This window comes from Cricetulus griseus, chromosome 2 (assembly GCF_003668045.3).
Source record: "Cricetulus griseus strain 17A/GY chromosome 2, alternate assembly CriGri-PICRH-1.0, whole genome shotgun sequence".
In the NCBI taxonomy this organism is placed as follows: Eukaryota; Metazoa; Chordata; class Mammalia; order Rodentia; family Cricetidae; genus Cricetulus; species Cricetulus griseus.
Genome location: NC_048595.1, coordinates 19,294,309 through 19,322,128, shown reverse-complemented (window position 1 = coordinate 19,322,128; position 27,820 = coordinate 19,294,309). Strand labels below are relative to the sequence as shown.

General features: G+C 44.6%; 1 protein-coding gene across 2 annotated transcripts; it reads right to left on the bottom strand.

The window, feature by feature from the left end:
* Positions 1-27,820, bottom strand: Dhdds (dehydrodolichyl diphosphate synthase subunit). Of its 2 annotated transcripts, none has more exons than XM_027399609.2 (9): positions 27,628-27,820; positions 27,013-27,127; positions 23,642-23,758; positions 22,063-22,205; positions 20,773-20,889; positions 19,738-19,839; positions 13,975-14,089; positions 11,755-11,862; positions 1-1,825 (listed from the first exon to the last, which is right to left on the bottom strand). In XM_027399609.2, exons 2-9 carry the CDS (start codon positions 27,073-27,075, stop codon positions 1,586-1,588), a joined length of 1,005 nt encoding a protein of 334 aa, XP_027255410.1. In that variant the 5' UTR covers positions 27,076-27,127; positions 27,628-27,820; the 3' UTR covers positions 1-1,585. The 2 variants fall into 2 exon arrangements, with proteins under 2 accessions (XP_027255410.1, XP_027255411.1); XM_027399610.2 differs by having other exon boundaries at positions 1-1,822; positions 27,628-27,819.

The following is a 27,820-nucleotide window of genomic DNA, read 5'->3' as shown; positions in this document are numbered from 1 at the left end:
TACCTTCTCCATTAATCACCTGTACTGTACTCCAATCGTAAGAGAAAGTCAGCCAGGACTCAACAGCCATGCTTGCTGGGCAGATTCCGTTTGCTGCCTCCAGCCTCTCATTCCCGCCTTAATTGTAGGGCTCTGCATTATAGCCACATAATTCATGCCTCCCTAATTAAAGCTGTCAACAGCCTCATTGTAAAGCTGGAAAATGTACAGCACCTGCTCTTGGGGAACTCTGTGCCAGGGATTGATTTCGGGAAGTGCCAGGTGTATAGGGGGCCTTGCCAAAGGGTGCATTGATTGGCTTCTGGTTGCAGTGTCAGGATTTTATCCTTGATTCTGAGATGGAATGATGGCCAAAAGGTCACCAGTGACAGATATCTAGGCACAAACGAGGTGTCGGGGCAAGGCATAGAAAGTTAGGAAGGAGCACATTTAGCATGGCTTATAATAGCCCACCTCTTTCTGGGAGGGAGGTGCTGGGTAAGGGGTTCACAAGACAGAATGAGAAAGCCAGAGTGGCATTTGATCGGTGTTCCTGGCTAGTATTTACTGTTCTGGGGGCACCTGAAACAATAGCTCTGGAGACCTCTCTTCAAAGGTAGTAATCTCTTCTCAGCCCTATGGAGAGGCAAGGAACGGATAGGATCTTGTCTCTTCCTGTAAGGTAGTGTTGACCCTCACAGGCTGAGAGCCTGGAGTAAGTTCTGCCATGATGAGAGTAAATTGTCTCCGGATCTACTTAGGGAGTCAGGTCAAAGAGCTGTGAGGAGCCTTGAAGATTGGGAGTGGGAATCAGTTTGCGCTGGTGATGGAAGGAGACAGTCAATCAGGAAGTGCTTGGTTCTGTTCAGTCCTGATGTGTTACAAGTTGGCCTGTATTGGATTAGGGCCTCTACAGGCCCTTCTGCTACCCTGTAGCTATGGAGGGGGTTGGGTCTCATTGGGGAGTGGAGTCTGGCCCCATGCCCTGCAAGGGGGAGTAAAGCTTGTGTGGGCTGAGTCAACAATAGGTAATTGGATTGTAATCACCCGCCTGGCTTCCATGAGCCATTGGGGGCGCTGAGCCTTTCAGTGAGCAGTGGGTACTGGTGGGAGGGGGTGGAGATTCAATAGCAAATCCCAGGTGGAGAGCCAAGGGGAGGAGCAGCAGATGGGCAAATTTTCTTCCTGCCCTTCCCACTCTGTTCTGCCCTGCCCTGCAAAGCTGGCTGCCTATCAGTTATTTACAGTAGACTCAAATCTTTTGTGAAGTTAACATGGTGGGGGCTCAGGGCAAAGCCCTAGGTTTTGGGAAGGCCTCTTCTGCATGTTGAAGGATAGGCTAGGGCAGGAAACACAGCTGGTAAGTTAGAGTCCCCTGGTCTCCAGATTATTGGTGACTGGTCTTTGACTTGGAAGCATGGGAGACTGTCCCTCAAATGCCAGAGGGGGCCATCTATAGGCAGTAGGCCTTGGCTTTGGGACTTCCTGCAAAGCAAGGGGAGCACAAGTCATCAAAACCAGGGAGGTGCCTTTCACCAAGAAAAGAAAAGGAAGTTGGGGCCCACAAGGCAGAGGGCAGGGCAAAGTGGCCAGTAGCCAGCCTCACTTAGGCAGGTGCAGTGCCCAAAAGTGCCAGCCAGTCAGCCCGTTTAAGTTCCAAGGCCTGCAGGAAGCCTTGGACTCGCTCTTCCCGTTTGGCGGAGAGTTTGTGCAAGCGTGTCCGGCGGAGTTGGGCATCCGCATTGGCCTGGAGCCCCTCTCGAAGCAGCTGCTCTGTCACTGCAGCCTGGTCCCTCTCCAGCTGGTGTCTCTTCCGCTCCTCAGCATACATGTCCCGGGCCTTCTGCTAGAGAGAAGCCGGGTTAGGGGTAGGGAGTTAATTTTAGGTGTGAGTGGAGATGGGATGGAGACGGTGGGATTAGGGTGCACAGTGGCCAAATATACAAGCTCTGGAGAGTTTCTACCAGTGTGGAAGGCCAGCGGATGGCATCTGTGTTACAAAGTCAGTCAGCAGTCCATCTTGGCTTGTTTTGTGTGAAAATATCCGTTATCTCTTAAAATTATTTCTAGCTTACATTGAAAACAGGTAAACAGTCTGACTTTTGATTCTCTATAGCTGTGGGAAGATCCTCCCCAACTAATTATTTTTTTAATTCATTTGTAAAGTGGGGGCTGTGCCTACCTTGAAGAGAGGTTTAAGGGATTAGGGATAATAAATGCAAAACCCACTCTAACATATTAGCAGACAGAGAAACTGTGATTTTTATATGTTGCTGTTGTCTACTGTCTGAGACATATTCACTGGGTCATCTTACAGTCCCAAGGTCAGTGTGAGGTGCTGTTCTCCAACTCCATAATCTATTTTTCAGGGTCCAGCTCTAGACCAGCCTCCTATAATGAAGACAGGCTTAACTCTCTGAGCAAACAGCCCTTCTAGGAACACTGAGAAGCCAATTCAACTCTCTTAAGCCACTTACTGCTGCCTAGACCAGGTATTAGTCTCTAGTCTGCTCTTTCTTTTGGAAAAGAAATCCCTTCATGGCTCCAGAGCCACCAGGGCCCCTGGAATTAATTCTGACAGCTGGTGATGATCAGAGTCTCTGAAGTACCTCTCAGACTGTGCATATGTCTTCTGACGATGACAAACTCTTTAAAAGGACAGAGACGGCTTTCCCTCTCTGGCACTTGGAGCACTCTGCATATGACCCATTCACTTACCTGACCTCATGATCACCAGAGGACAGGAAGGGTGCTGATGGCAAAAGTAGGGATCCCTTTGGAACAGAAGGGGCTGGCTTGTCTCATGGACTGTTCCTGCAGATCTATTTGGCCTACAGAGTTTTGGCAGCAGAACTCCTGCCAAACCTATCGCATGAGTGGGCAACATGGAGTGTTTTTGTTTTTGAGACAGGGTTCTACTATGTTACACAGATTTCTGCCTTCCAAGTTGCTGGGACTACAATCACTACACTGACCAGTGAGCAATGGGGTTTTCCTATAGGATATCTATATGTATGTCATATACTGTATGTCCAGCACTGTGTTATGGTACGTTGTGTTCAAGTCTTGTCCTAATCAGCCTATAAGCTCTGACTGCCTTGTCTTCATGCTTTTTGTTGTTGTTTTTGAGACAGGGTTTCTCTGTGTAGCCCTGGCTGTTCTGGAACTCACTGGCCTCAAACTCAGAGTGCTGGAATTAAAGGCACGTGCCACCACTGCTCAGCTCTTGTCTTCACTCTTTAGAAGCATCCTATATGTTATGTTCACAAACACTTGCATCCATTGTCTCACTGACCTTCAAAATGGAGCTGTGAGTAGGCCAGGTGTGGTGGCACATGTCTGTGATCCCAGCACCGCAGAGGCAGAGGCAGAGGCAGAGGCAGAGGCAGAGGCAGAGGCAGAGGCAGGTGGATCTCCAAATTCTAGGCTACCCTAGTTTACAGTGACCAGGACAGCTAGAGCTACATAGTAGGGATACCCTGTTTCAAAACACCAAAAAACATCCCCTCAAAAGCCAAACTAATAAATTACTTGTGTGTGTGTGTGTGGGGGGGGGTGTCAGCAGTGGCAGCTCAAGTTGGATCCCCGGAAACCAAAGGTGGCAGAATAGGTGACAGAATATGTCTATAACCCAAGCATTAGTAAGGAGAGACATCCCTGAAACTTACTGGTCTTCCAAGCTAGCAGAATAGATCAACTTTACCTTTAGTGAGAGGTCCTGTCTTGTTGGCAAAATGTATCAGTAGGGAAAGGTGGTATTTAAGCCTGACAAATGAATTCAATCCCTGGAACCCAAGCAAATGAGGAAGGAGAGCTGGTTATGGTAGGCCACACCTTTAATCCCAGCACTCAGGAAGCAGAAGCAGGCAGATCTCAGGGAGTTTGAAGCTATCCTGATCTACAGAGGGCTAGCTAGCCCGACCTACATCGTGAGTTCCAGACCCTGTCTCAAAAACAATAAAGAAGTTGGAAAGAGAAAACAAACTCCACAAAGTTGTCATATGACCTCCATATGCACATGGTGGGACACTGTGTCTACCCACATTACACTTAAACACATATACTAATAATAAATGAAAGATCAAGGAAAGATATGATCTATACTTACAGACATGCACATACACAAACAAGTACATATATACATACTCTAGCCATACAAATAAAGTTGCATGGATTTTCTTAGGTCAGAATGAATTTGCCTGAAGCCCTGAAATTTAAGAAATTCATGTCCGAAAGACTCTCACCTCTCAAAGACTATATTTCTTCTTTCTTTAAAAAAAAAAAAATTATTTTTCTAATTGTGTGTGTGTGTGTGTGTGTGAGAGAGAGAGAGAGAGAGAGAACATGAGTCATGAGTACAGGTGCCCACAGAGATCAGAAACACTGGCTTTCCCTCGGAGCAGAAGTGACAGGTGGTTGTGAGCTCCTGTGAGTGCTGGAAACTGGTTTTAATCCCTTGGAAGAGCAGGAAACCCCCTTAACATCTGAGTCATTTCTCCTATTTTCCTTTCTTTTCAAGTAAACTTTTTATTTCTAGGAAAAACCATAGATTGCCCATATCATACAAGTAATTTTTCTTTAAGAGTAATCCTAGCCAGGCGTGGTGGCTCACACTTTTAATCCCAGCACTCAGGAGGCAGAGGCAGGTAGATCTCTGTGAGTTCAAGGCCAATGTGGCCTTGGTCTATAAAGTGAGTTCCAGCACAGCCAGGGTTTCACAGACAAACAATATCTCAAAAACCACAAGTAATCCTGAGCATTCTGTTTTATAGACCAGATAACTGAGATTTGGTAATACAACAAAAATCTAGGCAAATATTTACATTAGCTATTGAATATCTTACACAAAACTTTTCAGATAGGTTAAAATAAACAGCCAGCGATAAAATTATAGTATAATTTTATTTTTGGTTTATAGCAAGATTTTAAATATTATTTATTTAAAGACAGGGTCTTGCTGTGTGGCCCTGGTTAGCCTGAACTTTCTAATGGAACCAGAGTGGCCCCAAAGTTGTGGTGATCCTCCTACCTCTGGTGCCTGTGCTGGGATCACAGTCCATATGTCACTATGCCAGGCTCCAAGGCTTGCTCTCTTTCTTAAAATAAAATTTTGCCAGGAGGTGGGAGCACGCACCTTTCATCCCAGCACTCGGGAGGCTGAGGCAGGTGGATCCCTGTGAGTTCGAGACCACCATGGTCTACAAGAGCTAGTTCCAGGACAGGCTCCAAAGCTACACAGAGAAACCCTGTCTCAAACCCCCCCAAAAAAACATTTTTTACATTAATTAATAGTGTATATACCAATGGTTTGCCTGAATATTTATGTATATGCACCTGTGTGTGCCTGGACATGTCAGAAGAGGGCGCTGAACTCCTGGAACTAGTTACGGGTGGTTGTGAGCCACAATATAGATGCCTAAAGCTGAACCAGGTCCTCTAAAAGAGCAACAAATATTCCTAACGACTGGGCCATCTCTCCAGCCACCTAAGGCTTTTCTTTCTTTTCTTTCTTTCTTCCTTTCTTCTAGGTTTTTTGGGACACGATTTTTCTGTGTAACAGCTCTGGCTGTCCTGGAATTCACTCTGTAGACCAGCCTGACTTCAAACTCACAGAGATCTGCCTGCCTCTGCCTCCCAAGTACTAGAATTAAGGGCATGCAGCACCACACCTGGCTTTTTTTTTTTTTTTTAAGATTTTATTTATTATGTATACAATGTTCTGCCTGCATGTATGCCTGCAGGCCAGAAGAGGGCACCAGATCTCATTATAGATGGTTGTAAGCCACCATATGGTTGCTGGGGATTGAACTCAGGACCTCTGGAAGAGCAGTCAGTGCTCTTAACCTCTGAGCCATCTCTCCAGCCAAAAGCTTTATCTTTTCTTCTTCTTTCTTTCTTTGTTTGCTATTCTGTTGCCAATGTTGGTGGAGAAACATCCCCAGAAGGAGGAAAGGCAGAGATGCCTAAAGGCTCAGGGCTCCTCTAAATGGCAGCCCCAAATAAGCACCAGAGTGAAGAAGTCAAGGCAAAGGCAAAGCCTGTCCCATTTGTAGGAACCAGTGGCCCACTGTGAGGATGACATGGGGCAGCTGAGCTCCTTATTTTACAGACAAGGACACTGAGGCAAAGACACAAAGGGACTTAGTTTATGTCACACAGCTGGCTGAAATTCTGTTGGTTTCTCCAAAGTGGCTTTTTACATTAAAAGGGGGGGGGATGTCTCTCTCTACATAACCCAGGTTTTCTTAGCACTCACTTTGTAGACCAGGCTGGCCTCAAACTCACAGAGAACCACTTGCCTCTGCTTCCAGTGCTGGGGTTAATGGAGTGTGCCACCACACCTGGCTCACTGTGGCTTCTTGACAGGATGGGAAGTATATCTTGTATCTAAGGATAGCTGTAGTTCTGGGGGTGGAAAAACCATCTTCTAGATAACTTCTGTCCACACTCATGTGTCTGGAGCTACTCTCACAATCTCAGAGATGCCCTAGGTTCTTCTCAGTACTTGCCCTCAGAAAACCCAAGCAAGTGGGACACGGTAGTATATACCGGCAATTCCAGCACACACCTGTAATCACAGAGGAGGCCCAAGCAGGTCTGCTATGAGTTCAACACTGTCCTAGGCTACATGGTGTGCTGATATTTTGTTTGTGATCTAACAAATAATGCTTGCCTGAAGATCAGAGTGCAAAGCTAAGCCACTAGTTAGCCATAGAGTCCATGAAGTGGTGGCACACACCTTTAATCCCAGCACCCAGGAAACAGAGGCAGATAGATCTCTGTGAATTCAAGGCCACCCTTGATCCAGTCTAAAAGAGAAACAGAGCCAGGTGGTGATGGCTCACACCTTTAATCCCAGTACTAGAGAGTCTCATGCCTTTAATCCTAGCACTAGGAAGGTGGAGACAGGAAGGGATATGGTTGGGTGGAGAAAGGAATATAAAACAGGGAGATAGCAGCAGCTCATGGCATTCAGTCTGAGGTGTCATAGAGATGGATGTAGTCTGAGGACTCGTAGGGAAGGATTGCCCCTTTGGTCTGAGCATTGGTAAAGGTTAAGAACTCTAGTGGCTGGGTGTTCTGCTTCTCTGGTCCTTCAGATTTCACCCCCCTTAGCTGACTCCAAGTTTTTATTTAATAAGACTAATTAGGATTGCATTACAACATAGTGAGTACCATGCTAGCTAGAGCTATAGGTCTTACTACAAAGGGAGGAAAAAAATTAAAACAAACACCCTGTCCCAAGCCCAAGTTAAGCAAAGTCCTTATTTTCCCTTCTCTTTATATCTGTGGCTATGTGTGTTCCCTTGTGTGCAGGTACATATATGTGGAAACCAGAGGTCAACCTCAGATGTTCCTGCTCAGGAACTTCCTACCTTTTATTTAATTTTATTGAGGCAGGTCCGAACACTCACTCAGTGCCAGGATTAGAGGATTGCACCACTTTGCCTGTTCTGCCTTGTTAAGACAGGGTCTCACACTAGCTGACACTTGCTAATTCAGGCTACAATGGCTGCCCTGATAATCTCAAGGTTCTGCCTGTCTTCACCTTTCCATCACTGAGGTTACAAACAGGTTACTACATCCAGATTATTATTTAAGATTTATCTATTTATGTATATGAGTGGTACACTACTTGCATGTATGCCTGCATGACAGAAGATGGTTGTGAGCCACCATGTGGTTGCTGGGAATTGAACTCAGGACCTCTGGAAGAACAGCCAGTGCTCTTAACCACTGAGTCTTCTCTCAAGCCCTGCACCCAGATTATTTTTAGTCATGTGTATGTGTGTGTGCCTAATTGAGTATTAAGTGCAGGAGTTGTAGACAGTTGTCAGTCACCCACTATGGGTGCTGGGAACAGAACTCAGGTCCTCAGGAGGAGCTGTGTGTGCTCTTAACCACTGAGCCGTCCATCCCTCAGTCCTATACCCAAATTTTTATATGGGACCAAATTCACATGCTTGCTCTATAAGCACTTTGCTAGCTCTCTTTAGAGCCACCATCTTTTTTCTTTCTTTTTTTGTTTGGTTTGGTTTTAGATGGAGTCTTACTCTTTAATTCAGGCTGCCTTCAAGCACATGGCAATCTTGCTACCTCTGACCCCCTGGTCCAAGGGTGGAAGGTGTGTACCACCATGCCCAGAGATCAGCACCATGCCCAGGGATCAGCAGTCCTAAAGGTCCAGGTCTCTCATGAGCATATGTAATGACCTGTGTTACTAACAACCAAAGGAACATTCTTTGAGACAGGGTCTCACGTAGTGGGGATGACCCTATACTCCTGGGTCCTCCTGCCTCTACCTCCCACTCCCTTCTCAAGAGCTCTGATTCTCTTAGAGACCTTCATGCAGGTCATAGGCAACCTTGTGCAAAGGCTCTGAGAAGGTCACTCTGAGAAATGGTACTGAGCCTCTCGGCTCTTCTACACTCAGAAGACACAAAGAACAAGGAGCAAAGCCTTGAGTTCTTTACCACTTACTGGGGCCTGGGCTTGAGCTGGACAGGAGAGTCAGTAATAACATCTCTTGGAAAAGAAAAGGAAAATCAGGAGGGGTAGTAGTGGCACACACCTTTATCCCAGCACTAAGAAGGCAGAGGCAGAGGCCAGCCTGGTCTACAGAACCAGTTCAAAGACAGCCAGGGCTACACCGAGAAACCACGTCTCAAGAACATCCCCCTAAAAAAACAATAAAATAAAATCACATGGTGCAGTCACACAAATGAGACAAAACACTCATACACATTTAAAAAAAAAAAAAAAGTCTTCTTTTTTCAAGACAAGGTTTCTCTATGTAGCTCTGGCTGTCCTGGAACTTGTTCTGTAGACCAGGCTGGCCTCGAATTATTTTATGTGTATGAGCATTTGCTTACATGTATGTATGTGCACTTTGTGCATGCCTGGTGTCCTTGGAGGTCTAAAGAGGGCACTGGGCTCCCTGGAGTTGGGGTTAAGGATGGTTGTGAGCCACCATGTGGGTGCTCTCAACATCAACGAGGAGGAACGGCTCAGGGGTTTCCAGCACTCACGTGTCATGACTCTATGGTGACCTCTATGGGTAACTGTACTCACGCGTACATAACCCCATCCCAGTACTAAAAATAATAGAAATAAGTGAAGACAACAGAAAGCAGGTATAGGACTGGAGAAGCAGCTCAGCGGGTCCAGTGCTGCCTAGTTACAGGAAATCTTGGATCTACTCTCCAGCACCAAACGGCTTTAGTCTCTCAGCATTGCCTCTCACCCCTGAAAGTCTCTCGTGATCTTTTTTTAACCTATCAGATTCTGCCCATCCCCACGTCCTCTGGTTGTGTTACTTATACCTGCCAAGCTTTGCATGACTAAGAGGCCTAACTGCCTGTGGCTTGTTCCCCCACCTTCCCTCCTAGTATCCCCAAGACATGAACTGGATAGCCTCGGGCAGCCTCTACACTCTTTCATTACACTATCATCACACTGTATACTCTTTATTGTCTTACTACAGCTGAAAATTTCCTTACATTTGTTTGCTTGTTTACTGTCTGTCTATTCAACTAAAAATATAAGCTCCATAAGGGCAGAGATCTTGTCTGGCTAGGTAACTGCTGGTTCTCCTGTGCCTAATATGCCTGACTCATACTAGGGACTCTTAAATAAACATTTATGAAGAAGATAGAACCTGTGGCAAATCGTCTACAAACCATGTGCAAAGCACTGAGAAACTGGAGATAATAAAAGGATTCCGGGCATTCAAATTATAGGGCTACACACAAGAATATCCATACACGGAAGGCTCACACCCGGGCTCTCTGGGCGTCATGCAGAGCCAGTTTACTCTCACTTTATAGACACACAACTCTACTGTGTGTAATTACCTGCTTTCTTTGCCTACAGTTGATTTAAAACAGTAAACAGGAAGGAAAGGGAAGGGGGGATGCTCTCAAAATTAGCCACTGACACAGCAGGAGACAAAAGAGGAAGGACTTAGAAAATTATACAAGATATCTTAAAGCCAGATCTTTGGGGACCATGTTGATGTAGGAAATCAACAGTCCTAGTCTTCAGAGGCATCGCAGTACAATGAAATGCTTGAGACAGTAGTTACTGTCATCATTATCCTCATCGTTAGAATGTGATTGCTCTGACCATCACAATTAGCAGCTGCTTGGTATACTGTAAGTGTCAATGAATTACAAAATATACTGCAGAAAGCTTTTTAGCAAAAAATGTCTTAAGTTTCAGATGAAGCTTTAGCCATGTGGGAAACTCCTCACCGGCAGCAGGTAACTGAGGCTTTGCTAGTCTTTTCATTTGTTCTAAGCTGCCTTGTTCAAACTACTCATATTTTGAGACTCAATAAAACCCTCATAACTCAAGAAACAAATGCCAAGAGTTCAGAACATGGGTTCCTGTACAGATTTCAGGGATTCTGTGAACCCGAAAGCATTCCACGTAGTTGAGTGTAAGTACGATCCTATGGGAAGTAGACCTGGTTTTCACCAGACATGTTCTTTTGTTTTCATTAGGTTCCCAAAAGGGGCCCTAAGACCAACAAGACTCCTGGCTTACATCATTCCTTCTTCCTGGCCATTATCTTCCAGACTTAAGAAACAGCAGATTTCAAGATTCAGGTTCCTAGCTCTGTGACCTTGACACAGTTAGTCTCTCTGTCCCTGTTTTCGTATCTGAAAAATGAGGACACCAAGTCTGTTACATTTAGGGAGGGTTAAATAGATAATATACAAGAACCACCAGGGCTGGAGAGATGGCTCAGTGGTTAACAGCACTGGCTGCTCTTCCAGAGACTCAGGTTCAATTCCCAGCACCTACATGGCAGCTCACAACTGTCTGTAACTCCAGTCCCAGGGGATCTGACCCTCACACTGATGCATAGAAAAATGAAACTAAAAAGCACCAGCAGAGCCCCTCACTGTCTGCAGCCCTAGCCATGTTAGCCGTGGTGATCAGCCATGGACAGAGCACCCAGAAAGACTCCTGATGGCAGGAAGACAAGGCTGCTCATGAGTGGTTCTCGAAGAGTGCTCTGCAGACTTCAACTGTCACACAATTTATTACTGGCCTTGTGAAATCCTCCTTCCTCTGCCTCCCATTAGCTAGTAGGACAGGTGGGTGTCACCAGCTATGAGTTTGTCTAACATCTTTAGAGACTACTGAAAAATATGAATTGTTTTTTTCCTGTGTCTTTAGGATACCTTATACCATATTGGTTCCTACACAATATTTTTTTTTTCCTTTTCCTTTCTTTATTTTTCTGAGACTAGGCCCTGGCTGGCCTCTGCCCCTGCTTCTTGAGTGCTAGGATTAAATCCTACAGCACCATGGCGCAGTCTTTTTAACTGTTCACTCAATTGTACATGAGAGGCTAACAAGGCCGTCCTTACTGAGTTATTGGGAGCAGTAATGAGCGAGGTGCGGCATGTGGGAGCCATGTAGCATCTGACATACAGTACATGATCAGTGGGCGGTGGGTATAACCCTGCTGATTATCTTTATGTTTGTCAAGGAATGTTTGGTGGGCTGGAAAGATGGCTCAGTGGGTAAAAGCACCTGTCACCAAGCTTGACAACCTGAGTTCAATTCTTGAGACTCTTTGCATGAAGGAGAGAACCAACTCCCAAAAGCTGTCCTCCACACATACGCTACGGCACATCTATGCGAACAATACATATACAAATAAATAAACGCAATAATTTTTTTAAAAGTACTCAGCAAGATATAGTGCAAGGTGGGTCTGCAGTGCCAACCTCTTTCCATCCCACCCTGCCCAACTCGTACCTGAAGTGCACCATGGTTCATCTGAAACTGCAGGATGGCCTCACAGAGGTTCCAGAATGTGTACTCTGGCCACAGAACAGGCTGGAACACCAGGCAGGAATGGGAGGTCTGGTAATAGTAAGGAAGAGAGCATGAGTTAGTCACACCCGAGGGGGGGGGGGGGGGGGACGGGACACACGACTGCACTGCTGGTCAGTCCTCCAATGGAGGGGCAGGCTGAGAGGGGGCAAACAAGATGGCACAGGTTTGCAGAGCTCTGGATGTTTTTGGCCAGCCCATTTCCCTCATTGTTGGAAGAGGGATCAGAAGGCTATTAGATCACCTGCCTGTGGCAAAGCAGAACTAGACTAGATCTATGTTTCTACCAGGTCTTTCCCTGTTTTTCTTTTGTTTGAGATAAAGTCTCACTGTGTAGCAATGACTCAAATGGAATTCAATGTGTAGAATTCAGGCTGTCCTGAAACTTACATTGCTCTGCTTGCTTCCCGAGATCTAGGATCAAAGGCCTGTGCTACCACACCCAGCTCCACCGTGTCTCTAAAAGCCAATTTTAGGATGCTGAAATAACATCTGGATTATGTTATTCGCTCTTGGAGGTCACCTGAGATGCACACAGTCTGATGAAGTCAGCCAGAACAAATGGTAGCAGCTCCTGTTATTTTAAGTAGCAACACTGTGACACCATGTTTAAACCCATGGGCTCTAGAGCCAAACTGCCTGGGTCTACCATTACCACTGAACTGGATGAGTTATTTAGCCTCTTTGGGCCTCAGCTTCAAGTGTAAAGGCAGATTACACTGAGTTTTATGGAACTATGGTTTTATGGAACTATGAAGATTAAATGTGCATGAAGGAGAGCACAGGACAGCGTGAACAGGAACTATCATTATTACAACTAAGCTAACCCTAGCCCCAAATATTCCTGATAGCCACTGTATACTGTCTGCTGCGTTAAACAACCGTGTCACAGGGGACAGCTTGTTTGCTATTCTAGACCAATGTCACCTTCCCCAAAGCTGCTCCCAAGATACCAAACACTTTCTCTGGAACAGGAAGAAGTATTCTCCCCCCCTCAACCCCTCCCACAGGGTTTCTCTGTGTAGCACTGGCTGTCCTGGAACTCGCTCTATAGATCAGGATGTCCTCAAACTCATAAGAGACCCACCTGCCTCTGCCTCCCACGTTCTGGGATTAGAGGTGTGCACCATCACCACTTGGCTCTGAACCATTTTGTATACACTGTATTCCCTTCAAGATACTCAAAGACTAAAAAGAAACATTTTCAGTAGCTGTCTATTTTTAATAGCTTGGCTATTGTTCCTCATGAAATGGGATCTTTCTTTTATACTGGGGCTTGTAGATCAGGCAGGGCTGGCCGAGAGCTCCAGGGATCCTTCTGCCTCCACTTTTCAAGCATTAGGATTTTGAGTGCGCACCATCACAGCAGGCTTCTTTATGGGTGTCCAGGCTCAAATTCAGGTTGTTATGCTTATGCACCAAGCCTTCACAAATGCACCATCTTCCTAGGCCCTCACTTTTTTGTTTTGTTTTTTCGAGACAGGGTTTCTCTGTGAAACAGTCCAGTCCTGGCTATCCTGGAACTCACTTTGTAGACCAGACTGGCCTCAAATTCACAGAGATCTGTCTGCCTCTGCCTCCTGAATGCTGGGATTAAAGGTGTGCACCATGATGCAGAGATGTTTAAATAATCAATAGTCCTAATTGAATTTGAACTTTTAGGGACTACCTATGCTGGAATAACTGAACAAAAAGCCTGAGAGTTTGGATACAGTTTAAGTCTCTCATGAAATATGCCCGCAGAGATATAGCCCATGTCCTAAAGAGGAGACTATTAACAGAAAGGTAAGGTTCTTGCCATGCTAGAGTGAGTGATTGTCAGGTTAACCACAGTTTCAAGGGCCCGTTCCTTGAAAGGGGGGCATATGTGAAGTTTTCATTAGGGTAGGATGGCTTTGCTTTCTCTTTAGGACAAAAGCCCTGCACTTCAGATAGCAAGAAATGCTTTAAACACCCAGGGTCAGGTGCGGAAAGAAAAGTAAACGTTACCAGGTACAGCCTAGAGGGATTGCTCTAGATGTTAGCCCTCTGCCCCTACTCATACAATGGTACTGAAGGGGACCAAATCACTCTCATTCAGGGTGTGGGTACAGTTCTTGGGTTCAGCTCAATGCCAAAATAACATGCTACAAAACCACCTACCTGCCAGAGCAAGAAGTCGCTCAAACGAACTTCTCCAGAGGTCCGAATCAAGATGTCGGGATGAGGAGAGTGGTTGCTATACAGGCACTTATCAAGCAGGGACTCGGAGACATCACTAAGTGATCAGGAAACAGAGCACACATCTCTTTTTGCAGTACTCTCTTGGTGAACTCCCAGTTTATAGGCCACTATTAAATACATTTGCTAGTGCATCACCAGCCTCAAGAATGACTTCAAATCTGCACAACCACATACAATAAGTTTTCTGCAGGACAGGATTGAACCCAGGGTCTTGATAAATGTACAAGTACTCTAACAGTATATATACTACATCATTCTAAGCCTTACATAGGACATCCGTAACCCCTTTTTACAGATACAGAAAAGTGAAGCTCAGAGATAAATAATTTGCCCAAACTCTTTTACCTATAGGGCCTAAAACCAGGTGTGTCTTCTAGACTGTTGCTCTTCATTTGATGTTTTGCTTTTAAGAGGCACCCTATGACCTAGCAACATAAGGAAACACTATGCAACTGGGTTCTTCTTTTTTAGAAAACTTAGGGCCAGGTAGTGGTGGTGCACTCAGGAGGCAGAAGTAGGTAGGTGGGTCTCTGTGAGTTCGAGGCCAGCCTGGTCTACAGAGAGAGAGTTCAAGGACAGCTTGGCCTACAAAGAAACCACTACTATGCTGGCTGGATTTCATCCTTTGTAATGAGAAATTAGAATCATATCTCCAGCACTGTTAGTTGCTTTGTTAGATTTCTTTATCCATTTCAGCCTTCCTAAAAGTTAGTCAATATGCTAAATTCAAAGAACACAAGGCAGGTTTGCAAACTATATAAACTTAGAAAAATTACTTTTTTCTTTTTCTTTTCTTTTTTCTTTTTTTCTTTTTTTTTGGTTTTTCGAGACAGGGTTTCTAGCTTTGGAGCCTATCCTGGCACTTGCTCCGGAGACCAGGCTGGCCTCAAACTCACAGTGATCCACCTGCCTCTGCCTCCCGAGTGCTGGGATTAAAGACATGCGCCACCAACGCCCTGCAGGAAATTACTTTTTTCTGCTTCTGTGTTCTTATCTTTAAAATGAATGGAAAGGCTAGGAAGACGGCTCAGTATGTGAAAGTGCTGGCTGCTGACCAGAGGCTGGATCTCCAGAAACCTGTAAAAACCAGATACAGTAAATCAAGTATCTGTAGGTGGAGAGGCAGGCACAGCAGAACCTCCAGAAGTTTGAGGCCCAGCTGGCCTGCCTTACACAGAGCAAAAAGATCCCGTGTCAAATGAGGTGGAAAGGTGAGGCTCCACACCTGGAGGCGATCCTCCGACCTTCACTCACGTACTACGGCATGCATAACACTGTACCTACACACACAAATTACATGAATAAAATGAAGTAAAAACTGTATGCACATTACAGTCCAGGAAGTGAAGGCATCTGAGAGGTGAGTGTGGTGGCAAATGCCTATACTTGCAGCATTCCGTTCAGTAGGCAAACCAGGGGCATCAAGAAACTGAGGCCAGTGCTCTCTGAAGAGCACATTTTTAAAACTGGGACAATGCCGGGTGGTGTCACTCACCTGTAATCCCAGCACTCAGGAGGAGAGGCAAGTCTGTGAGTTCAAGGCCAGTCTGGTCTACAGAGTGACTGCCAGGACAGCCAGTGCTACGCAGAGAAACCCTTCCTTGAAAAACCAAATAATAATAACAATAATTTTATTTTTTAGTTCAAATTAGGAACAAGCTTGCTTCGCATGTCAATCCCTTTTCCCTCCCCCTCCCCTTCCCCCCAATCCTCCCCCCTCAACAACAATAATTTTTAAAACACTTGTGTAGGGGAAGTTGTAGCCACGCCCACTTAGGGGCTGGCTACAGGTGTGCCGACCATGCTTGCGAGGGCGTGGTCAGGGTGACATGGAGCGAGACTTGAAGGGGACTGCGGTTTCTCTTTTGGGGCTTGCCAGACAGGCCTACTGGCTAGCTCGCTCTGTAAGTAAGGCTTTTCCCTATTAAATACCCTTATATTTCTACCTGACTCCGTATTGGTAATTTCCCACTATACACTTGGAATACAGAAAATTCGAATGGCCTTTGTGCTTACTCAGTAAATGGTCACAATTATTATTTCACACAGAGAACAGAGGACCACAGGAGGTCAAACAGCCTATTCAAAGTAAAAGTTTACTGACCAACCTTGAAGGCCAGCCTTATTCTTTCTCTAATTCCAGGTTCAGAAATAACCTGTTAATTTTTCTTTTTCTTTTTTTCTTTCTTGGAGACAGAGTTTCTCTATGTAGCCCTAGCTGTCCAGGAACTCACTCTGTAGACCAGTCTGGCCTCCAATTCACAGAGATCCGCCTGCCTCTGCTTCCCTAGTGCTGGGATTAAAGGCATGCACTACCACCATCTTCAACCTGTCAATTTTCTTTCTTTTTTCCTTTTTTAAGATTTATTCATTTTTATGTATATGAGTGCTCTATCTGCAGGTATGCCTTTGTGCCAGAAGAGGGCATCAGATTCCACTATAGATGGTTGTAGGACTCCATGTGGTTGATGGGAATTGAACTAACAACAGCCAGTGCTCTTAACCTCTGAGCCATCTCTCCAGCCCCCCAATTTCTTAAAAAAAAAAAAAAAAAAAAAAAAAAAAAAAAAAAAAAAAGCCCTATCCTAATGAAAGAAGAGTTGGGTGATAGCACACAGAGCACAGAAAGTCTATTTACTTAGTTGAACCTAATTCTAACGACCCTGATACAAATGTAGACTTGTGTCACTTTGGAAAGCAGGTCCTAATAAACTCAGTAGAAGCTGAGAATTAAGCTGCAGGAGGTGTGGGCCTCTTGACCCTGCTGATTCTATCTACCCTGTCGACAGAGTCAGGAAGACAGTTTGGAAACACTTCCTGTGTGTAAGTGGATACTGATGCATAGCGAAATGTTAAAGCATGCTGTACTAGGGGTCAGGCCAGAGTTCCTCAGAGCAAGAATATGTTAAATCTGCTTGTTGAATGACAGTATCCTTTCTGGCATAAATAGTTTTCACCGTTACTTCAATTATTATTTTATACATGTAAGACTACACGAAACATGAATCATAAAGCATAATATAACAAACAACTATGAAATTACTGCTAAGCTAATTACCAATAACGTGCATCTACACATATATGTTCTTATGTTTTCTCTGTCTCTCCCTCTCTCTGGGCTAGGAAGTGCTAGAAATTGAAACCAGGGCCTTCATATACCAGGTTCAAACCTATCTCCACCCTTGTATGTTCCCTTTCTGCCTATTCCCATCCACTTACCCAGGGTCTTAATTTCCCCAACAGTCAAGTTATAATCTACAAGTTAATTTACCCTCCTAGAGCATTGGCTCCATCATGCCAACCTGTGCCCACCTCCTTCACAATCTGTACCGACAAATTCCCTCTTTTGTGTTTTGTCACACCAACCATCCATTCTTTTTGTTTTGTTTTGTTTTTCAAGACAGGGTTTCTCTGTGGCTTTGGAGGCTGTCCTGGAACTAGCTCTTGTAGACCAGGCTGGCCTCGAACTCACAGAGATCCACCTGCCTCTGCCTCCCGAGTGCTGGGATTAAAGGCGTGCGCCACCACCGCCCGGCCCAACCATACATTCTTCTTGTGAAGTGCCCATCTGTCCTACAGGCTCAGAAGGACAGTTTCTCAAACTCCGCTCTTGGCCCTCTACTCACACAAGACTCTTAGGCTCCCTCTTGCCCTCCTCACTCCATCACCCTACAGATGACCTTCCTGCTGGAGTACTTATGGTCCTGATGCCCTTAGACCACTGATCCAACATCTCTGTACTATGACAAGCCCAGAACCAAACTTTTGGCTGTTCTTTAACGGGATCCTGTCTAAGGTTCCCTGGCATAGTGAAAGCCACCAATGTCCACTGTTAAAATCCATCGGTCAAACATCCAGGATAACACAACCTTTCTCCAGAATCAGTTCATTGAGATCTCCTAATTCTTCCCTTTGCAGCTCAGTGCAGGCTGCTTTGTCCATTCCAGTACCATTAGAATCCAGGCTCCCTTTCAATGGCACCTTACTATTCAGGAGTTGCTACAACCAAGGCTCACCTCATAGTCCTGCCTTGTGCCCTAGTTAACTACTGCTTCTTCCCTCTTACCATAAATTCCTGCAGTACTGTGCACCAATGGATCATTTGTATCTTACTGATGCCTATTTCCTTTACCAGCACTTCAAAACACAGGGGGGAAAAGTAGATCTTTATATTCTCACCACTGTATCTCCTTATACAGTGCAATGTGCTTACCCAAAGTCAGGACTAGAAAAATTAATACAGGGCTGAGCCAGGCATAGTGGCACACATCCTTAATCCTGGCACATGGGAGACAGAGACAGACAGACCTGGTGATCCATGGTCTAAATTCCAACCAAACAGAGCCAATATTGAGACCCTGTATGAAGACACAAAGAAAGAAAACAGTACTTTCTGAGGCTGAAGAGACGGCTCATGGTTAAGAATGACTGCTACTCTGCCAGAGGACTGAGCTCGATTTCCAGCACCCACAGGCAGTTCCAGGAGATCTGACACCCTCTCTGGCCTCTGAGGATAACTGCATTCATGTGTACATTCCCCCACACAGACATACACGCATACATATGTTAAAAAAAAATCTTAAAAAACAAAACAGTACTTTCTGGGTAAAAATCAATCTTTTTTTTTTTTTAAAGGGCCACCTGTCTTTTCATTTGTTCAATGAACAAATGCTTTTCTTTTATGGTACCAGAGATCAAACCCGAGGTCATACATCTACTAAGCAAGTGCTCCACAACTGAACTACAGCCTCACTGTAATGTCTTGATATTTTTGTTGTCGTTCTGACATACGAGTCTCACTATGTTGTTTAGGCTGGTCCCAAACTTGCAAGTGTTCTAAGTAGGTAGGAGTATGGGTTTGTGCCACCATGCCCACCCCAATTTCATGATTTTTAGTTTTCAGCCAATCATATTATACTAGAAAAGGAAATCAGAAAATTCCTTAAATCCCAAGAGCTCATATAATAATAAAAAAGACAGGGAATCTGGAATTGGTGACTGACCTTGGATATGCTACTCTCGGTTTCCACATCTATAAAATGAAAAGAAGACTTGACTGTCTCCCATGAGATCAACAGCAAACAGGGAACATAACACATTGCTGCAATTATTTCTGTTACTTGTATTTTACTATTGTTATTATGAATCTACAATATTCACAATATCTACAATATCTACAATATTATCAAAGATTATATTAGTAACAACATTAAAAGGCCCAAATAGACAGATGTCTTCAAAAATTCCTCTATTCCTCCAAGCCTTAATAAATAGGATTCTACACTGGTAATGATTAAAAATTCCCCTTCCTTTCTCTCTCTACCCATCCCTCACAATACCTTAATCCTGTGGTATGAAATTATAATATTATGAGAAACCTAAAAGATTCTCCTCCACAAGAATGCATACAAAAGAATGGCTGGAAAAAGTGTTAAAAAGGGGACAAGCGGGGTGTCATTTCTCACCAGAAGAAGTAGCCTTGGCAGCTGCTCTGCTGTTTCTCAGTTTGTTGGTGTGTGGTCTACTCAGATGATCCTAACCTCTTGTTTGGGGGAAATCTTCTAAATCTTCCCACGTATACCCCTGACTTGAGCTCTGGCCAAGCACATGGCTCAGAACAGGTTCTAATCCTTAGTGCATCCGGGTTTCCCATCAGCTACAGGGAAAGATAGCCCCAAGTACCTGGGTTCCAGCAGACCTTGCTCTACTCCCCAGGCCATCTCTCTCACGGCGTTGGTGATCTCATGACGGGATGTGTATGCAAAGCAGACATTGAGGAAACACCTGAGGATGGCAGAGCATAGTAACTCACCAAACAGGGGCAGCAGCTGACAGCCAGAGTCTGACTCCAGGGCAGCCATTCCCTGGAAGGGAACAGGCACTTTGTGTTCCCAGCATATTTTTGAAGGGTGAGATTGTGGGTTGTTTTATGATTTCTAAGAGTTCTTGGAATAAGCATGTTCCCCATTTCATTAGATCAAAACAAAATGACCTTTATTGCCTTCTTAACCCTTCCCCCCTCTACTGACAACCAGCCTAGAGGAGAGAAATCCACTGTGATATTAGTATAAACATAGGAGACCAAATATAAAATAAAATCACTGCCAAACAGTATTATTTAAAGTCACACACAATGTTGTGTGATTACTGAACCCTGGCCTCTAAATCTGTCCATGGACTAAAGAGTAGGACAGAAAAGATTGTTGTGCCAGGCCGTGGTGAGACACGCCCTCAATCCCAGCATTGGGAGACAGAGGCAAGTTGATGCCTGAGTTCAGTCTAGCCTGGTCTAGTTCCAGGACAGACAGGGCTCCACAGAGAAACTCTGTCTTGAAAAACCAAACAAATAAGAAAAGACTCTTCAAAGGCCTACAGACAAGGATTTCTGTTTTGAGGCAGGGTCTCTCTATGTTGCCCAGGTTAGCCTCAAACTCACAGAAATATGCCTGTTCTGTCTGAGTGGTGGGATTAAGGGAATGTACAACCACACCTGGCCTAGGACTAATGGATCTCTATCCCAGCTCTTGTCAAGTGACAGTATTTGTGCTGTGTCTGTATGTGTGCACATTTATAATTACATAAACACATGTGGGGGGCAAGTGGTGAGGAACTGGGTTTGTAGTGAGTAACTGGTCAGGCAGATGGCCTCCTCTCCAGGTGCAAGAAGCATCACTAACTAGTCCTTGGTTGTACTTAAGGGACAGCCTGAGAACTTACTTGTTGTAGTTCTTAGTAGCCTGGACAGCATGTGCAATCTTCTCCTGGAGGTCCAAAGGCAACAAATGCAGATCACCTAAGACACGGATACATACCCCATGCTTCTGTAGCTTCTCCCTGACCAGGGAAAAAGGAGGCAGCATGTAACATGGTACCTGATGAGAAGTAGGTACTTAGGCAACAGCCAAGCAGCTATCTGAGTGCTGTCCCATGCCAGGCACTGTTACATATATTATTTCAGAACTCGAATCAACACTCAGAAACTCGATCTATAGCACTGAGGCATGGAAACTGTCCAAGGTCATTTCCAGTGTCATGTTTGGCTTGACCATATCTGTCTGCCTTGAGAATATAAACTCTCGGCCATATGACACCACCTCAGCTGTCCTTATGGAGAGTTGTATTTTACACATTCTGTGACATCTGTCCAATTCTAGCAAGCTAGTAAACTGCTCCAGAGCAGGATCTGTAATATTGGTGACATCTGCTATGTTCTGGTGAAGTAAGATAATAATGATAGCTGAGAGTACATATTTTGTGGGATTAGATGGTGGTCCAATTACTCCAACCAACAACTTCAATCCCTGCACCATACTCTCAAGTACACACTCTAAGTTCCCCTTCACAGACAAGCAGACTGAGGCCCAGAAGACTATAATGAAATCTGGTGCCCTCTTCTGGAATGAAGGCATATATACAGGCATAACACCAAATATATAATATACAAATCTTTGAAAAACAAAACAAACATCAATGTATAGCCTAATCAAAGCAAAATTTGAGTAGATTTCAATTCAAGCGCCCCCACTTTTGATGATCTTGAATGAACTCGTGGCGTCTCTGAGCTCGGCCCCTATTTGTCTCTCAGTCTCCCTGACCTGAAAGCCTAAGACAAAATGGCCCTGCCACAGTCCCAGTCCTGACAGGTGGTAAATTGAAAGGGGTGCATGGCAATGCTTATTCTAAGAGAACAGAGGCAAGAAGCCCTTGAGGTTTACAGAGGAACTACAAAGATCCTGGAGGAGCCAGGACTGTGTTCCCAAAACAGCTCTGTCGCTAACTCACTGTGGCCAACTACAAGGCCTTCTCTTTTCACAGGGATTTAATGTCCCAACCAATAAACACAGGTAGACTAGTAGTTCTGTTTTTCCTGTGTGTGCATGTGGAGGCCAGTGGATAACCTTGGATGTCATCCTCCTGAATAGGTTTCAGATAAAAGAGCTGGGGGCTGAGGTCAGGGAGGGTTAGAGGTGGTGGAATGAGAAGTTTTCAGTCTGGCCAGCATCTTACTGTTCTTCCATCAAGCAGCTGAACTTCTGTCGGGCTAGGTCCAGCAGCCCGTCAACCTCACTCTTGGAACGTTTGAAGTTCTCAATGCTGAACGCATACACAGTCACTTCTAGGATGCCCAGGTTCAAACACCAGCGTAGCGTCTGAGGGGGAGAAGATAAAGAGCTAGGACACGGGAGGAATGGGGAGAGGTGAGCAGGGAACAGAAAAATCTGAGGCTGGCTATGGTGGCTTAGTTCTAGAAATCCCAGTGTTTGAGAAGCTGGGGCACAAGGATCAAGGCTAGCCTAGACTACATAACAAGACCCTGTGTCAAAAAAGAAAAAAAAAAAAAAAAAAAAAAAAAAAAAAAAAAGAAAGAAAGAAAGAAAGAAAGAAAGAAAAAAAGAGAAGAAGTTTATCCAGGCACATTGGTGAAGTCTTTATAATCTGAGTATCTGGGAGGTGTAAACGGGAAGGTCAAGAGTTTGAGGTCAGCCTGGGCTACAGGAAACAATATCTGAAAAAGCAAAAAACAAACAAAGAAAAACTAAAAACTCATCTGTATTTTATCCCAAAGAGTTCTTCAGCAAGAACATAAAGTCCTAGGTTTCTAGCCAATGACTCCATCATGGCCTCATAAAGAACTGTAGGCAATCACTAGCCTCTGTGGGTCTAGGTTTCTCTACCTGCAGAAAGGGACTACAGATCTATCCTGACAGGCAGAACATAACATCTTGATGACTTCAGACCAAGCCTGGGAGGTCAGAACAGAAGCAACAACTGGAGCACTCACTGGGCAGCACTTCACAGTTGGCAAAAGGTGTTCCTGTGTTTCACTTTCCAGACAACTATCAGAAGTAGACTGTTGCTGTCATGCTACTTTATACATGACATATTAGTCAACTTTGAAAGCTGGACCATGTCAAAAGTAACTTCTGGGAGCATCGACACACCACACTGAGAACTCTTAAGAGGCTGAGGAGAGAGAACCCCAAGTTTAAGTCCGGCTGGGATACATAGGGAGGTGCTGTCTTTGTTGCTGATTTCTTTTGTTTTTCTTTCTGAGATCCGGTTTCTCTGTGTAACTCTGTAACCCTGGCTGTTCTGGAACTCACTCTCTGCTGGTACTGAACCCAGGGCTTTGTTCATGCTAGGCAAATACTATACCCACTGACCTACCTCCCCAACAGTTCTTTATTTATTTACTTTGACTTTTAAGACATTTAGCTAGACTGGGTGGCGGTGGCACACGCCTTTAATCCCAGCACTTGGGAGGCAGAGGCAGGCAGATCTCTGTGAGTTTGGGCCAGCCTGGTCTACATAGTGACTTCCAAGACAACCAGGGTTACACAGCAAAACCCTCTCTCAAAAATAACAAGTAAGCAAATTTCTGTCACTAGAATATAGGTAGAAAGGGAAAAACAAAACAAAATAGCCTGACAACTACAAACTCCAGTTTTGTAAATGCCAGTATGGCTGGCAAAGAAGCAATACAACAAAACAAAAATAAAAAAGCACTTAAGCCACAACTCAAAGTTTCATTTTCACTGTCATCTAGTTCAAGTTGCTCACTTTAGGTTCTGTCACCCATACCCACCTCAGCAAGCTTGTTGAAGCCCTGTGAGTGGCCCTCCTGCCGCTCCACCTGGCACTTCTTGGCATAACGACGGTTTCCATCCATTATGAAAGCAATATGTTTGGGCACTGGGCCAGCCTATAGAATAAGACGAATGATGAGCCAATTTCATTCTCTTTGGGAGAATGTATATTCTTAACTAATAGGTTTGAACCATCAGATAAAGACCCTGGGCTGGCAAGATGACTCAGTGAATAAAGGTGCTTCTGCCAAGCCCAACGACTGAGTTTGAGCCCCAGGACTGGTGCACATACAGAAAAAAGAAAAATGAATCCTACAAGTTGTTCTCTGACCTCCACACATACGCTGTGGCATGTATATGCCTCCATACAACATATATACACAGACACATACATACACACACAATAAATAAATGTCATCAACATACTTTAAGATAAAACCTCTGAGAAAGAGAACTCAGTACACTGGTTTTGGTTTTTGTTTGTTTTCTTGAGACAGGGTTTCTGTTTGTAAAAGCCCTAGATGTCCTGGAACTAGCTCTTGTAGACCAGGCTGGCCTCAAACTAACAGAACCCGCCTGCCTCTGCTCCCGAGTGCTGGGATTAAAGGCGTGCGCCATCACGGGCCAGCTGTTTTTCACTATACCTTTTCCATCCATGCATCCTATACTTCAGTCATACCCATCCCGTTCACCTTTCTTCCCCCTTTCTCTCCCCCTTTCCCTTCCACATTGCCAGTATAGTCACCTTCTGCTTTAACTTCATGCCCCCAGCACTTCCACATACGAGAGAAAACTTGTGGAATTGATTTTTTTATGGGATGGGCTTATTTCATTTAACATGATCTCTGAGTCCATTTTCTTATACACTACATGCTTTCATTCTTCATGGATAAACAAATCACTACTGTGTATATACGGCACATGTAAAAAAAATCCACCTGGACTGATTTGGCAACCGGGCTACTGTAAAGAGTGAGCAATCACCTGAGTTGGAAGGCGTCTGGAGAGGGGTTTGTTTGATGTTTTTGTGTACACAGGAGTGACCTGACTGAACCAAATGGAAGGCCTACTTTTCCCTTTCTGAGGGACCTGCCTGGTGACTTTTACAGCGACTACATCACGTTCCCACCAGCAGTGTGGAAGGATCCCTTTGTCAGTATATCCCTGCCAAAGCCTGACTTTTCATTTTCTTGATGCCTGTCATTCTGTGTAGGGTAAGACAAGATACTTTATTGTTTTTTATTTTATAACCGTATGTGTATGGATATTTTGCCTGCATGTATATCTGTGTACCGTGTGTGAACCTATGTTCCAGCATAAGAGGGTACCAGATTGCCTGAAACTGGAGTTACAGTGACCTGTAACCTGTGGCTAGGACTGGGGACTGAACCTGAGTCCTCTACAAGAGCAGCAACTACTCTTAGCTACTGAACTATCCCTCCAGCACTTTCCAACTTGATCTTAATGATTTTTGATTTGTTTTGTTCTTCAAGAGAGGGTATCTCTGTGTAGCTCTGGCTGTCTGAGAACTCTGTAGATCAGATGACCTAGAATTCAGAGATCCACCTGCCTTTGTCTCTGGGGTTCTAGGATTAATGGTGTGTGCCACCAATGCCCATCAAGTTTTTGAGTTTTATTTACCTTGTAGTTATAGCTACTAAGCAGTTTTCCCCCCAGGTACCCATTGTATTTACTTTAAATCCATTCAAGTGATTTAACTCCTTTATTGACTCATAATTTGCTCTTTTTGGTTTCTAACTTTTTTTTTTTTCCATGACAGGATTTCTCTGTGGCTTTGGAGCCTATCTTGGAACTTGCTCTGTAGACCAGGCTGGTCTCGAACTCACAGAGATCCGCCTGCCTCTGCCTTCTCAGTGCTGGGATCAAAGGCGAGCACCACCAATGCCTTGACGTGTCTACTTTTTTCAAAATTTCATTTATTTGGGGTGTGTATATCTATTTGTTTGTTTGTGCTACAATACTGATGTAAAGGTCAGAGCACAACCTATAAAGAACTCAGTTCTATCTTCCTGCCGTGTAGGTTATGGGGTTGAATTCAGGCTACTGAACTTGCTAGCAAGAGCCTTTATTCACTGAGCCATCTTCCCAGCTCATCCATCCACAGTCTTCTCTTGTCTTCTACATAAAGCCTTTTCAAAAATCTAACTTTGACAAGCACCTTGTATTTGCCAACACAAAGCTTTCATACATAGTTTCCTGAGGAAAGAGTTTTCATTTTCTGGCCTGCTGGCATTCATATGTGAGTATATGGAAATCCAATTTTTACTGACTTAAATTCTTTGTTACATGCTGCTTGTAGAAAAAAACAAAACAAAATCAGGCTGACTAGTTTGCATGAACACCTAACACACACACACACACACACACACACACACACACACACACACACACGATGTGACACCTTTGTGATTCCTGATGGGGCCTTCACAATGGCTCAGCTGGTAAAGGTGCTTGCTCCAAAGCCTAACAGTTTGAGTTCCATCCCCAAGACCCACTCCCAAAAGTTGTTCAATTACCTTCACATGTACTGTGTATACTGTACCACTAGACATTGTACTAAGTTCTTTGCATATATATTTAATACTCATAAAGACGTGTTTGTTAAGCCACATGGCTGATAAATTATAGGAAGTTTCCATCATGGCTGTCTGCTTCTAGAGGCCGAAGTCTTAACCATCAAAGAAAGATTAACTCAGTAGATAGTATAAGAAAAAGTGGATGGGAACTCTAGAGCAATGGTTCTCAACCTTCCTAATGCTGGGGCCCTTTAATATAATTCCTCATGTTGTGGTGACCCCCAACCCTAAAATTATTTCCATTGCTAATTCAGAACTGCAATTTTGCTACTGTTATGATCACAAGGCAAATATCTGATATGCAGAATATCTAACATGTAACCCCAGTGAAAGCCATTCAAACACCAAAGGGGTCATGACCCATAGGTTGAGAATACTGCTCTAAGGAGACAAATTTCAGTTCATTGTCATTCATATTCACACACTCTTTTTTTTCAAACTCAGGTCTTGTGCATAACTAGTAAACACCCTGCCAGTGAGCTCTTCTGACATTCCTACAACCAAAATTTCAATTTTCCAGAAGGAAAATCTAACAGTCTATGTTGTGTAATGATATTAAGAAATCCTGTTTCACCTTTAAAAAGTTACTTGGAACAATAAAGACGAGAAATGTGGCCCTGCCGGCTACATTATAATTCTAAGATTATCTCTTTTCTTTGCTGAACTCCACTTAACAACTTAACAGAGAATGCTAAAATTTAATAATAAATTTTAACAACATTCCCCCAACTATCCAAAAGGTTAACTTGACCACTGGGCTACTGCTTACTTACCTTTATGATATTGGCACAGAACCGTTCCCAAAGTGACAGCTCTCCTTCTTTGATCCATGACATAATTCTTGCTATGTCAGAAATCACCCCAGAACAAAACACCAACCAGATAACCCTGAATAAATGAAAGAGAAGTCATCGTGCTTGCAATTAAGCAAACCTGACTTTCAGAGACGATGTTGGACTTTGGTAATCGTCCAGCATCCGAATCCTGAGACACTGGTGTAATCTTTCACCACTCAGGGCTGTACAAGCCAACAGGAAACCTTTCGGACGAGGTGGCTCTCTCTTTTTTTGGGGGGGGGGTTGTTTCGAGACAGGGTTTCTCTGTGGCTTTGGAGGCTGTCCCGGAACTAGCTCTTGTAGACCAGGCTGGCCTCGAACTCACAGAGATCTGCCTGCCTCTGCCTCCCGAGTGCTGGGATTAAAGGCGTGCGCCACCACCGCTCGGCGGTTCCTTTTCTTCTTATTCTTATGTGCACAGATTTCTTCCGACTATCTGACACATGGTGCCTACATCTTGGTCGCTTCCCGCAACTTCCTCCTCTATTTTACCCCCGCAAGCCATTTCTCCCTCTGGGCTAAGCAATCACCATCCCCCATCGGCTGCCGCACCTGTTACCCTGGTGGTCGCGGAGTCAGTCCTCGGGGCGGACCTTACTGTCCCCCGCCGCCTCCTCGCCAAGCTTCCGCTCCGGTGGGTCCCTCTGTCCACTCCGCACCTAAGACGCCGTGGGAAGCGTTTTTCTACGGCTCCTGGACGACTCACGACGTGGCGCTGGAAGAACACGTCACCGCTGCGCGCTAG

Excerpts from the sequence above, each read along its gene's own strand:
- Dhdds (XM_027399609.2), bottom strand. The coding sequence starts at position 27,075 with ATGTCATGGATCAAAGAAGGAGAGCTGTCACTTTGGGAACGGTTCTGT. Across the intron at positions 23,759-27,012 it reads TCTGTGCCAATATCATAAAG|GCTGGCCCAGTGCCCAAACA; the intron begins GTAAGTAAGCAG and ends CTTATTCTATAG. Across the intron at positions 11,863-13,974 it reads GCGACTTCTTGCTCTGGCAG|ACCTCCCATTCCTGCCTGGT; the intron begins GTAGGTGGTTTT and ends TACTATTACCAG.